General features: G+C 36.6%; 1 protein-coding gene across 3 annotated transcripts in view; it reads left to right on the top strand.

Moving 5' to 3' along the window:
- The window catches only part of ARMC4 (armadillo repeat containing 4), a 182,709-nt gene that overhangs the window by 92,881 nt on the left and 75,072 nt on the right, over positions 1-14,756 (top strand). For all 3 annotated transcript variants that reach the window (XM_034643994.1, XM_034643993.1, XM_034643995.1), the window contains one exon: positions 10,607-10,721. In XM_034643994.1, the coding sequence (XP_034499885.1) occupies positions 10,607-10,721 (115 nt within the window). The remainder of the gene's footprint in view (positions 1-10,606; positions 10,722-14,756) is intronic.

The following is a 14,756-nucleotide window of genomic DNA, read 5'->3' as shown; positions in this document are numbered from 1 at the left end:
AGGGGGAGCGGGAGAGGAAGAAGCAGGCTCCCAGCAGAGGAGCCTGATATGGGGCTTGATCCCAGGACTCCAGGATCACGCCCTGAGCAGAAGGCAGACGCTTAACGACTGAGCCACCCAGGCGCTCCTGATTTCTATTTTAAAACCATGTCAGAGATTATATTCTCTGAGATTTTAACTTTTTCATATTTAGCTTTATGGCCTGGCCACATGGTCCATTTTTGTAAATATTGTTTGCATGGGAGAAAAAAATGTGTATTCCGCAGTTGTTGTGTGTAATGTTTTTAAAATGTTGATTAGGTCAGGTTGGTTAGGTGTGCTGTTCAGTCTTCTGTATCTCTATACATTTTTTTCCTATTCTATCAACTCCTGAGAAAGAGTGTTAAAATTGTCCACCATGGTTATCAATTTATTTATTTCTAGTTTTCTTTATGTATTTGTAATTCCCTCCATGGGCAATAAGAAATTGATTCCCATCTGTACTTCTTAGACCTAGCTCCCTGTATGTGACCAGTCCTCCATGTTCACCCCCATCTTGTCTCCTTTGCAGATGCTATCCTCTCCCTGCTTTGGCTCTGATTCAACATGCTGGACTGCCCAGACTCCTGCATGTTCTCTTTATCCTATTCAGGCTCTGGAACCTCATGCTGGGTCACCTTCCCCTTGTATGTCTTCACTCCTCACTTTGCTCAATCTCTGATTCCCCATGCAGGCTCCACTGTGTTGTTATCCTTCTCGCCCGATTCAGGCTCATCATTACACAATTCTTCTCCTAGGGTTCTATCTACCCATATTGAGTTGTCCCCCTAGAGGCTGCTCTGATCACTTAGGATCGGATAGCCCATGCCTGTTTTACCCTATCCTTAGAGATTCCCTCTTCATCTTCTTGGGCTCTAACACCCCATGTGGGGCCACTAAAGCCTTTTACCTTCTACCATTGTTTTCCCACACATAATGATTTTGGGGCTGAATTACTCAGGAGACACAGGGAAGGGGCTTTACCATTATTTTTGAAAGATATTTTTACTCAGTTTAGAAGTCTGTTTTTCTTCTAGCACATTATAAATGCCATTCTCTTGTATTTTTGCATTCATTGTTTCCTATGAGGAGTCAGCTTTCATTTTATTTTAATTCCCAATACCTGATGTGCCTTTTTTCTTTGGCTGGTTTTAAGATCAGCTTCTTAGCTTTGGACTTCAGCAGTTTGATTGTGATATGCTGAAGGTGTGGTTTTCTTTGTATTTTTTCAGCAGTTTGATTGTGATATGCTGAAGGTGTGGTTTTCTTTGTATTTTTTCTGTTTAGGGTTCACTGCGCTTCTTCTTCCATCAGTTTTAGACATCAATCATTGTCTTCACAAATATTCTTTGGTCTCATTCTCTCTCTCTTCTGAAACTCCGNTGTTTAGGGTTCACTGTGCTTCTTCTTCCATCAGTTTTAGACATCAATCATTGTCTTCACAAATATTCTTTGGTCTCATTCTCTCTCTCTTCTGAAACTCCGATTGCACACATATTATTTCATTTAATATTCCACAGACACTGGACTCTTTTTTTTTTTCATTTTTTTCTCCTTATTTTTCAGTTTGGATAACTTTCCTTAAAAGTTCACAGATTCCTTTCTCTGCTATTTCCAGTTTGTTCTTAAGTCCATCTAATAAATTCTTCATTTCTCGTACTATAATTTTCAAGTCTAGCATTTCCACAAGGTCTTTTTAAAAATAGTTTTTGTGTCTGGTTGCAGACTTTTCTTTCTTTTGAATTCAATTATAAACATTTTCAAAAATTACATAACCTTAGTCAAATTATATAAGTGCCTCTTAATCAGGAAACAACAAATTATTTTATACAATTAAAGGGTATCCATTTGGTAGGTTATTGTTCAGTCATTAGAGCTCATACCCATACTATTAAAAACAAATGAGTAGGGGCGCCTGAGTGGCCCAGTTGGTTAAGCACTCAACTCTTGATTTAGGCTCAGGTCATGATCTCAGGGTTGTCATATCAAGCCCCGAGTGGGGCTCCATGCTGGGCATGCCTGCTTAAGATCCTTTCTCTCCTTCTCCCTCTGCCCCCTCCCCCCAAAAAGGAAAGAAAACAAGTAATTGTGCAGGTGTGGACAGATTAACGGAACACAATAGATACACTAAATATATATCTATATCTATATAGCTATATCCCTATGTAACTACATATCCAAATTTAGGATATTATGACTGGTATGAGGTTATATGTCATTGTGGTTTTGATTTGCGTCTCCCTGATGATGAGTGATGCTGAGCATCTTCTCATGTGTCTCTCGGCCATCTGGATGTCTCCTTTGGAAAAATGCCTATTTGGGGACTGTGTGTATTTTTTAATCAGATTATTTGTGGGGTTTTTGGTGTTGAGTTGTATTTCTTTAAATATTTTGGATATTTATCCCTTATCAGATATATTTTCTCCCATTTCGTAGGTTGCCTTTTTGTTTTGTTGAGTTTCCTTTGTTGTACAAAAGCTTTTCAGTGTCCCGATATTCATTTTTGCTTTTGTTTACTCTGAGGAGACAGATGCACTTACTTAAATTTTTAAAATTTTAGGATATTATCAGAGTGGCCATAAAAAAAAAAAGCTGGATCTCTACTTCCTTCTTATAGAAAATTCAGGTAATTAACAGATTTAAGTATAAACAAAATATGTTATAAGAGAACAAAAGAAATATTCCAGTTTTATTATCTTGGGATGCGGATGGCTATTCTAAGCATAAGTAAAAGATTAAAATCATAAAGAAAATAATTGATAGATTCAATTATATAGTATTTTAAAGCTGAGGAAGAATGAAAGAAGGAAAAATCTCCTTTGCTTCCACTGGAAATGACCATTTTAGTAACTCCTTACTCAACAAATTAGTAACTAAAGGGAAAGGATTAAACATTTATTCTGCCTTTCTGTAGGGTAACTAACCCCCCAGTTGATGAGAGGAAGCTCTTCTTTATAAAAGAATGCCAGTTAATAAATAGAGTAGACAGGGGCGCCTGGGTGGCACAGCGGTTAAGCGTCTGCCTTTGGCTCAGGGCGTGATCCCGGCGTTATGGGATCGAGCCCCACATCAGGCTCCTCCGCTATGAGCCTGCTTCTTCCTCTCCCACTCCCCCTGCTTGTGTTCCCTCTCTCACTGGATGTCTCTCTTTCTCTGACAAATAAATAAATAAAATCTTTAAAATAAATAAATAAAGTAGACAAAATTCAAAAAATAACTACAACTCCCAATAAAATAATTATTTTAGGCAAGGATAATTAGTACATGCTAAAACTTTAGGGTAGGGAAAATGTTGTTGGGACAGGACCTTCTTAGAGTGACTAAGTGTCACCACACAGATTGTTATTCAATGAAAATGGAAACATACATCTTTATAATGAAGACATATAATGGTTATTGGCATAATTAAATGACCAAACTTGGAATCACTAAGAGTAGACAACTGATATTATGAGCCTCTGAATGTGTTGTGCAATGTGAGGTACATAGCATCACCTATGATGTATTTTGCCAAAAATATGTAATTTGATTCAAACTCAGATTTTAGTTCTAATTTCCTGTTCATAGAAAACACAGAGAGTAGAGGAAAAATTTAATGACACCTTGAGAAAGCAGTCAAACTAAAAAGTCAATGCCATAAAGGTATTCTATAATAAAAGAGACTAAAAAAAATATCAAAAATATAGGGCACGATCCTTGTTTGAAACCAGGTTTTGTTTGTTCATAAAGCTCTAAAGGAGGTTTTGGGAGCAGTTGGAAATATTTGAATCTGAGCTAGATACTTGATTATATTAGGGAATTGCTTTTAAGTTTCTCAAATGTAACAGTGGTACAATGATCGCATAAAAGGTCACACTTTTTTTTAAAAGATGAAAGTTTGAAAATTTTAGTTGTGAATTGTTATATTTCTAATTTTACGCGCAAATGGTCTAGAAAAAATGAACACACACATATTGATAGATGATGCAGACAGGTTTTGAAAGTTGTGCCTATTGGTGTTTATTTTACCTTTAAAAACTCTTAAGTATGTTTGGGATTTTCCATAATGACAAGGGGAAAAAAGAATTAAGATGAAAAATTAAAGTTTTTGCACTTAATGGCAAAATCAAGATAGTTGCTAATGCTGGTGACTGGTTTTCTTATTATCTTGGATGTGGAATCAAATCAACATAACTTTTATGGAGAACAGTTTGTTATATATTAAAAATTAAAATATACAGAATCTTTACTGAGCAATTGCATTTCTTAGTATTTGTCCTTAGAAGATAATCAGTGTTCTGCAAAAGGATGCAAGGATGGCCTTTGCAGTGTTATTTTTATTCCATTATTATGCAAAACAAGAAATAACCTAATTTCAATTAATAAAGGATCAGTTAAATATATTATGGTGCATCAATGCAACAATACTATCTTGTCATTAAAAGTGATTCCAAAAATCCATATTCATTGCATTCATTGACATAGAAGCTCTGTTATATGTATTGAATTAAAAAGGCAGATTATAAAACAGAAGGGGTAGTGAGTGGAATGGGTGTCTTGTCATTGTCATGACCATAAATATTAACATTTGCATTGGTCCTTTTTGCTTTCTGTTTTGGGCAAACCGTACCTCAGCTGCTTTTAATACACTCATCTAAATCATGTAATGATTTTTTTGGGGGGAAGAAAGAAAAGATAAAGTATGTTTTATTTGCTGATACAACTAGCACATCCTACAGAGTTGGTCAGGCACTCTACTTCTATGTTCTCACTGAATAATAAAAGTGTTGGAGTGGATTTTCTCTAGGATCTAATACTAAAATTGGATGAATGTAATGATGACTGAGTAACTTCCATTTAGTGTTTCCTGAAAATGATGGGTTCTCCATGCCAGGGACTGCATCAGGTAGCAGAATACCCTTTTCCGTAGCCCCACACTAGCTTCCCTCACCCCCACAGGCTCCTGCCACATGTCACTGTTGCATGGACAGTCTCTTTGCACCCCCCACCTCCATCCCACCGCACTTGCCTGTTAATTTTTCTCTAGTCACTTTTCAACATTTCATATAATGTGCAGATTTCACTTTTATTCTATGTCTTTTCCCAAAAGAATATTTGCTCCATGAGAGCAGGGATTTCTGTTTGCTTTCAAGGTGGAAAAATCCCCGGTACCTCAAAAATTACCAGGCACCTGATAGGCACTCTCTTAATATTTACTGTAAGAATGACTTTTTTTTCTGAGAAAATGTTTCTGAGACTTTTCTAATCATATTGTTTATACAACTATAAGAGGATAGATTATCATTATATGCTTCCAGGGCCAAGAAATTCTGGGACATACCTTTCCAGAGGCTGTCACATTTACTTCCTTTCTTCAAATTTGGTCTCCCATAGAGTCTTTAATATAATATCTAGAGATATAATCATAAAAACTTAGAGAATCATTAGAAAAAAGTAAAATTTTTTTCTAATTATAGCTTTTTATGGGGATGATCATTTCATTCTGACATCCTTTTTTATGTTTCCATTTTTACTGAGTTGCCGACTTCATTTCAAACCCTATAGATTTCAGTTGCATCCTTAAATGTGGTGTAAGAATATCATGTTCTCCCAGGCTAGCCACATTTAGTGCAAGCCATTGTCAGATAATAATATTTACCAGTGTACTTCTCAGGGAAAATTGTGAAATTTTTAGAAATCATCTAAAATTATGGTTTCAAAATAGTTGTATTGACATTGCCAGAAAGAAACTCTACAACCTTGGCCATGCCTATTGTGTGGGGACAGACTCTTCACTTTTGTTCATATATGTGTCCTCAATGAACAGGCAAGCCAGCCAGACTTCTTACCAATCTTGCAAATATTATTATAACAACAACAACAAACTGAGAAAGATAACAAGCAGCTGCATCGTTTTTGCTTTGTTTGGGTTTGTTTAATAGCCAGAGTATGAATATGTATTCATCTTTCTGGAACTATTATTCTGCCAGCCACACAGTTTGGTTTCTGTGATAAAGTTGAAGATTTTGAAAATACAATTCAGTTTTGTGTTTATAATGTCAAAGAATTAATGTAAAATTCAACTGATAATAAAAATGGGAAGAGCTTACCTACTACTGGAAATGAATTCAGAGCAAGATGCCAATCAGATTAAAAACTATACAAGAGGAGATAAACCCATTGCAAGGGACAGGGGGTGTAAATTAATGCCACTTATAAGCCCATCACTGTATACGTAAAAAGCGATAAACTTATAAAGAAATTCTATGAAAATGCACTTTCAACTTAAGACAACTTCAAATGAAAAATTAATGGTTAGATTTAGAACTTGAACAGGTACTTTGCAAGAATGAAGTTAGAAATGAATGTATTTATGTTGGGAGAGATTTTTGAATCATGGAGCAAAGACTATCTTGTTTCAGGTTCATTTAACCAATATTCACTAGCTGTGGTAGCATGCTTGAAGCATAGTAGGTGGTACATGAGTCCTGCAGTCAAGGAAATTACACAATAATTATAATGGGGAGGTGACAGGCATTGAGGAGGGCACAGGATGTGATGAGCACTGGGTGTTATATGTAACTGATGAATTACTGAACTCTACATCTGAAACTAATGATGTTGGCTAATTGAATTTAAATTAAAATTTTTTAATTAAAAAAAATGGGAAGGTAAGCATACACACATGACTACAAGGCAAAGCACTGTGCCATGAATATCAGAAAGGGGGAAAGCAAAACTCAAAAGAGGCTCAAGGCGGGAGAAGCCAGAGGATCTGTGGGAGAAGTTTTGTTATAGACCTTAAGAGATGGGCTATTAAAGCAAAAGAGGGCAATGACATAGGGAAAGGCTTATAGTTGAGACAATTTCTGTAGTCTGTGAGTAAACTAGTGTCTCCCCTTTGTGTTTATAGAGAGCCCCATACACCCATCTATTGTAGCATTTATCCTAATGGATTATAATTTTCTTTCTCTCTCACTAGACTGTACTTTCCTGAAGTACAGTTAAAATCCTCTATATTTGCAGATTCTGTATTTGTGAATTCATATCCCTACCAAAATTTATTGGTAACCTCCAAATCAATACATACACCACTTTCGCTGTTATTCACAGACCTGTGCAGAGAGGGGGAAATCTGAGACTCCTCATGCACCTGTCCACCGGACAGTGAACAAGCTAGGCTCTGCCTTCTTGTTTCAGCTCTCCTACTGTGAACAAGTGTCTTTTTACAGCCTGTGTAGTGCCACATGCTTCACATGTTTGTGTTTCGAGTTGGTTATTTTGCTGTTTAAAATGGTCCCTAAGCAGAGTGCTGAAGAGCTACCCAGTCTAATGTTTCCAAGTGCAAGAAGGTTGTGATGTGCCTTACAGAGTAAATATGTGTTAGGCACGCTTTGCTCAGGATGAACAGCAGTGCTGCTGGCCACGGGTTGGTACAATGTTAATGAATCAACAGTATATATTAAATAAGGTGCTTCATACAGAAACACACATAAAAGATGGTTCTAGATAAGTTGACAAAAATATTTTGAACAGAGGCTCTCAGGAACAAAATTTTGTATTTTCCCCAGGAGCAATTGTTCAGTATTTACTAATTCCCTGTGCGCAGTGACTTCATAGAACATAACTACTCCACACAATGAGAATTGACTGTATCCGTTATTTCTCTATGCTTAGCACTTAGTGTTTAGTAGATGGCTCAAGAGTTTTATGAGCAAATGCCTGAATATTGGGAATTGGGAGGAATAAACCAGCTCATTGAAAATGTTAAATACTGAGTTCAGGAATCAGGGTTTTAATACCACACAGGCAATGCGAAGCCATTGGAAAATTTCTCCTGGGAATGCAAGCATTGATTGGATGTACCAGGTGGTATGATGGACAGAATGAATATCCCTGGGGACCTTCTCCAAGGAGCTACCACAGAAACTCCAAAAGGTCCTTTAGGAAGATTAATTTCTCAGGACTTTATAGGATGGATAGAAGTGAGAGAAATCGAAGATGCAAAACCAAGGGAGCAGCTACCATAACCATCCCGATACGTCGTGGTGAAGACCAGAATTAGGGTGCTGGCAAGAGGAAGGGGAAGCACAGGGCAGATACTTGGCTTCTTTCTTTTCTTTTTTTTTAAGATTTTAAGATTTTAAGATTTTCTTTTCTTTTTTTTTTTTATTTTATTTGAGAGCGAGTGCATGCGCATGAGCAGGGGGAGGGATAGAAGGAGAGATAATCTAAAGTAGACTCCCTGTTGAGTATGGGCCTGCCACGGGGCTCTATCTCACAACCCTGAGATCATAACCTGAGCTGAAATCAAGAGTTGGCCACTCAACTCACTGAGCCACCCAGGTGCCCTGGCTTATTGTGAAATCAGCAGTAAATAACTTGATACAGAAAATGAGGGAGATGGAAAGGACAAAGTTAAATCCTGTAGTTTGCTAACCCCCCCCACCCGCCCCTGACTTTGTCAGTTCCTGTGTTTGCAAATGTGTTTCAATCATGTTTCCTTCATCTAAGGTTATTACTCTGTGCTGTGCTGACTCTTAAAGCATCAGTGATGGGGTCACAATCCTCCTCTGTTACAAGTAAGCAGCTGATGAGTTAGTTGCTTAGGGTTTGGGGTGATGACTGGGGACAAAAGATGTAGTTTTACAATTAATAGTGAATTTTTATGGTTAATTGTGAAATTTTGCCTGGGGGGAGAGGGGTCCACACCGAATTATCCCTTTAAAAAAACAAAACAAAATCCTGAAAGGCATGCCATGCAAACGACTTCTGCTGTAATGTGAAGTTATGTCCAGCTCTGTACAGTTAAATATTACTAATGCAAATTTTACTGCTACATTTGCAAGAGGGTAGGACAGACCTATTGTTCATTGAGAATTTGCATGTGAAAAAATACAGAGACCCAAGGATCAGCAGCACATAGGCTTTCAGTGGGATATGTAAAGCAGTAAGGTGGTTTAACTTTGTAAAGTAAATCCTTCATTGTGAGGTGTTCGGTATCTTTCTTCACATTTTCCATCAGTTGAGAAATAAAACTTTTTCTCTCAGCATGATATTGACAGAAAACTTTAGGTTTGGAAAGCTAATTCAGTTAAACTTTGTGTTAAAATACTTTCTCAATGTGCTTTTTTCTAATTAAAAGTCATTTTCTAAAGAGACAATTTGTATCTTACTACAAGCTATTTGCTTTATCAACTATTTTATAAGGTTATGCAAAGCTGATATCATACTTGGACCCTTTGAAATAACACATATATTTCTTTCCTGGCAAACTCACCTCAGATAATCAAGAAACGTAGTTGTCTTTATTTCAATTTTCAAGAAAGAATTTGAATGACATTCTAAGCTAGTAGTATTTATTCTATCTGCGGCTAAATACTACTTGTGTTTAACTCAACCTGAGATTAAAAATCAAAGCAGTTTTGATGTTCTTTATCTTTTTTCATTTGCTTTGAGTTTCACCTATCTTTCTGAACAAAGCCATGTTTGTAAAGGTTATTAAGTTTTGTTTGGCCACCTTCTCAACTGCAAGTGTTCTCAGTGGACCTTAATGCAAGGTTATGCTCCCTGGACTGATTGATACATAAACAGAAGACAGATGGTGTAGAGATGACTCTGATGATAATTCATTTTTCAGCTACTCATGAAGGTATTTTGATTACAGTGTGTTTAAGTAATTATGACACAGTCTGCAATGTTAGTCTTGCTGAGAAGGGAGCACATGGAAAACAAGTTACGTGTTATCCGTGCCTAACAAAGGGTGCACTGTGGTGTAATGATTTTAATTCCTAATGCTAGATTAGGACTGGAGGAGTTTAAAATATGTCATACAGTAAGGTAAGTCAATTAAACGTAGACCAAATAAAAAAGGTAACTTTACAGTTTTGAGGCATAAATATTTGTTTTGGAAAGTATATAGATGTTACTATATGAAAGAAACCAGTATTTTGACATTTAGGTAACAGTCTGTGTACAGCTAATTAAAAAATTACATGGCTTGATTTTGAGTTTACATGAATCGTAATTATCATGGAGCTTGCTTTCTGTGTCATGAATTTAAAACTGAAATCAGAGAGTTGACAGTTCAGTAGCACATTCTATTCCTGCTGTTGTTAAAGTTTTTTTTAAGTAGGCTCCATACCCCGTATGGAGTCCAACCTAGGGCCTGAACTCACAACCCTGAGATTAAAACCTGAACTGAAACCAAGTGTCAGCCGCTTAACCAACTGAACTACCCAGGCTCTCCTGCTGTTGTTGAAGTTTTGAAAGAAAATCTAAGGGGCGCCTAGGTAGCACTCAGATGGTTAAGCATCTGCCTTTGGCTCAGATCATGATCTCTAGGTCCTGGGATGGAGCCCCATGTTGGGCTCCCGGCTCAGCAGGGAGTCTGCTTCTCCCTCTCCTTCTGCCTTTGTCCCTGCTCATGCTCTCTCTCTCTGTATCTTTCTGTCTCAAATGAATAAATAAAATCTTAAAAAAAAGAAAATCTAAGCAAAATGTCAAAAGGAGAAGAAATAATTAGAATTGTGTGGATAGACAGGCCACTTAAGTTTTCATTTCTACATTCTAATTACAGTTTATACTTCTATTTTTGGTCTCACAATAGGATAATTGATCGCTTAGATGGAGTTCGTTTGTTGTGGTCCCTGCTGAAAAATCCTCACCCAGACGTGAAGGCCAGTGCAGCTTGGGCCCTCTGTCCCTGCATCCAAAATGCTAAGGTAAGAACAGACTACAAATCAATCCCTTCTAGAATTTCTACTACCATCCTGAATAATGTCATCACAGGTCACTAGTTGCTTTTGACTTACTTTTGGTCCGATTTATGTGGTAGAAAAGAGTGCTGAGTGTTTGTGCCAAAATAATTTTTGAGCAATGCCTTTTCCTGGTTAGTTTTTAAATGCCAAGTTCTGCCTGGCTGGTGGAATTGAAACAGGTATGCCAGGTAAGTCAAGAGGAAGAAAAGGTGACCGTTCTTATCTCTTGGGTGATAAGAAAATTGTCTGTATTTACCTCCTACTTGAAGAAGCATAAAATTGCTTCTGTCTTATTTATATAGCCTGAAATATGACAGTGAAAGATCACTAAGTTCTTTGTTACCCTGAAAAAGTAAAATAATTTCATGAATCCCACTTTTCTTTATCAATAAAGACTGGATATAAAAGCCATAAATACAATTTTTACATGATCAAAAAAAAAAAGACTGAACTGGAAGTCTTTTAGCTCTTCATTTGTAATTTTTATTATTTTCTGTAAAGATCTCTTTTCAGCCTATTTCTATTTTCTTAAAAATTTTTTTCTTTGATTTAGAGATTGCCTTTTCAGGTCCTTGTTGCTAGGGTTATTTTTCTCTGTTGAATATTTTTATCTAAAGGATTTTACTCCTATAATAAATTTAACATGACTCTAAATATCATCCTAAATATTTGTGACTGCAAATCATCTTTTGTAGAAAGTGAATTGTGATGTGTACTAATAACAGAGGAGACCTATTAGGAACTGGTTGATAGAACCATTTTTTTATAACAACAAAATAAATATAATAAAACATAACATGATATTTTATAACATAAAAATAAAAACACCTCAAATGTCAACCTACAGGAAAATGGACAATAGGATGATACTATGGTCATATAATATATACAATGCAGCAGTAAAAAAACATATTTCAGTAATGTATTCATCAATATCAATACACCCCATAAACATACTGAGCAAAAATACCAAGTTTCAGAAGTAGATATATAATGTAATTCCTAAGGTCCACAGAAATTTTTAAAATGTAAAATTTAAATGATATTACTTAGGCACCAAGAAAGATGGCACTAAGGAAATACCACTACATATCCTTGAAGGATATCCTTGTTAGTTACCTGAACTATTCAGCCCAGTCCTTCACTCATAAATATGAACAACTAAGGATCACCAAATATTTAAGGAAGGCTAATGGTATTTGAGACAAGCCAGTATAACTAAGCAGAATTAACTTCAAAGGAAACAGATAATGTAAGGAACAGAATATAATATGAAATTTTAAAAATTTTAAAAATTTATACCTTCAGAATGACCCAAGGGGAATACTGTATCCAAAAAAGCTGTCATTTAAAAAAGGTCATTCACAGATTAACAAAGGCTTTTTGGAATTGAAAAATATATTTGGTGGAGTACGTGGATGGTTCAGTTGGTTGGGCATCCAGCTGTTGATTTCAGCTTAGGTCATGACCTCAGGGCCCTGGGATTAAGCCCCACATCAGGTTCCATGCTTGGTGGGGAGTCTGCTTGAGGATTCTCTCTCTCTCCCTCTCCATCTGTCCCTCCCCCTGCTCGCTCACTTTCTCTCTCTAATAAATAAATAAATAAATCTTAAAAATATATGTATTTGTCAAAAACAGTAAATTTAATAGAAGAGACAAATAGTAGATATGACTGAGTAATTATCTGAAAGATAAAGTCTAGTAAATACGAAGGCAAAGTAAAAGTAAAGAGAAAATAGCAGGCAGCAGAAGGGGGGATGTTTGAAAAAAATAGCACAAGAAAATACATGAAAGGAAAGAGAACAATTAAATGGAAGAAAATTCATTGTTAGAAAAAAAAAAGAAAGGTGGGAAGGTTCTGTAAATTGAAGAGTTGAAAAAAGATTCTAGTCTTCAGATTGAACAGGTCCACTTAGTGCCAAGCAGGAAAAACAAAGTTATCTGTACCTTAGTGCCAAGCAGGATAAACAAAGTTATCTGTACCTTGACATAAATTCAAATTTGATGTGTCCAGAAAATTAAAGGAAAGGAAAAAGTTACATAAGAACAAGGATCACCCCAGTATTAGACTTAACATCATTCACAATGAATTGTAAAAGAAAATGGAACAAATCCTTTACTGTCTTCAGAGGAAAGTATTTTTATCCTGGAATTCTGTATCCTATAAAAACTAGCATTCAAGTGAGTGTGGAGTAAGGATAGAATAAAGACATTTTTCTTTCAGAAATATCAAGACTCAGGAAGCTTATTCCTCATAAACCTTTTCTTTTCTTTCTTTTTTTTTTTTAAAGATTTTATTTTATGTATTCGACAGAGAGAGAGACAGCAGCGAGAGAGGGAACACAAGCAGGGGGAGTGGGAGAGGAAGAAGCAGGCTCATAGCAGAGGGAGCCTGATGTGGGGCTCGATCCCGTAACACCGGGATCACGCCCTGAGCCGAAGGCAGACGCCCAACCGCTGTGCCACCCAGGCGCCCCGATCTCATAAACCTTTTCTGGGAAAAAAAAAAGTTTAGACTATTTTCCAGCAAAACAGAAGATTTTTAAAAAGAATAACATTAGTTATAAAAACAATAATAAGCAAATAACTCACTGGAATTTGTAGTTAAATATAAATTTGTGTTGATAATATGGCTCTCAAATTTTATAAAATTTTAAAGAAAGATTTAAAAGTAATGACATAAAATAAAAGAAAAGCAGATAGTATTATCACAGTAATAATCTGAATCTAAACTACCAGATGATTCCAAAAATGTATTAGATAGTGTAAGGTAATAGGTAAACACATACTAAAGGTCTTTACTTTTAGAGAAGGATGTTATACATACTGGTTCATTCTCAATCATAATAAAAAATACAAATTTAAATACAGAATTTAATTCTATTTCATCAATGAGATACCATTTTGTGTATAACATTTCTACATAGTGCTGTTGTTATGTGTAAATTGTGTCCTTTATTCTCATGGATTTTAAGTATGACTCTGCCTATTTATCTATTACTTGCTGTTTTAAGACATTCTGTAAGAGACATTCCAGTGTTGTCATTTTCATTATTCCTGCCCAGGATTTCTGTCCTGAATATCTGACGATGCTAGCAACCTAAACTGAACCACACTCAAACTAAACACAACCCAACATGTTTGTTGTTCAGCCCTTGGTCCCAAGGCCTCCACTGGATCCAAGCTTCCATGAAGAGCTCCGACTTGCTCCATTTCTGATCAACCTTACCTGCCCTCTGCACATTCTCTACTCCTACCACCTTAGTGTCTTTAAATTGTTCTCAAGAAAAGGAAACATCAGTCCCCACCTTTTCACTCCCGAGGGAAAAGCAGATGCATGATCTCTGCTCGTTCACTACTCTTACCAAGAACTACACTCCTTCTCTGTATGCATTATCATTTAGGTGACACAGACGTTTGAAGACTTTTAAACAAGGAAGTGATGTGAGCAGATTGGTTAATTAGAAAATATGAATTGGTGGTTAATTAGGCTTATGCAGTGGTTCAGGTGAAAATAATTAGAATCTGGGGCGCCTGGGTAGCGCAGTCGTTAAGCGTCTGCCTTCGGTCAGGGCGTGATCCTGGCATTCTAGGATCGAGCCCCACGTCAGGCTCCTTCCTCCTCTAGGAGCCTGCTTCTTCCTCTCCCACTCCCCCTGCCTATGTTCCCTCTGTCGCTGGCTGTCTGTCACATAAATAAATAAAATCTTAAAAAAAAAAAAAAGAAAAGAATTAGAATCTGACCTAATACAGTGCAGTGTGGGCAAGGAGGAAGAGTCAGTATAAGAAGTCATTGCAGGGGTGCCTGGGTGGTTCAATTGGTTAAGCGTCCGACTCTTGATTTCAGCTCAGGTCATGATTGGGGTTGTAAGATCAACCTTGCTGGGCGTGGAACCTGCTTAAGATTCTTTCCTTCTCCTTCTGCCCCTCCTCCACTCTTTCTGAAAGAAAGAAAAGAAAAGAAAAGAAAAGAAAGAAAGAAAGAAAGAAAGAAAGAAA

Source organism: Ailuropoda melanoleuca, chromosome 15 (genome assembly GCF_002007445.2).
Source record: "Ailuropoda melanoleuca isolate Jingjing chromosome 15, ASM200744v2, whole genome shotgun sequence".
Lineage (NCBI taxonomy): Eukaryota > Metazoa > Chordata > Mammalia > Carnivora > Ursidae > Ailuropoda > Ailuropoda melanoleuca.
The sequence above is the reverse complement of the archived record's forward strand: the minus strand, read 5'-3'. Positions and strand labels throughout refer to the sequence as shown.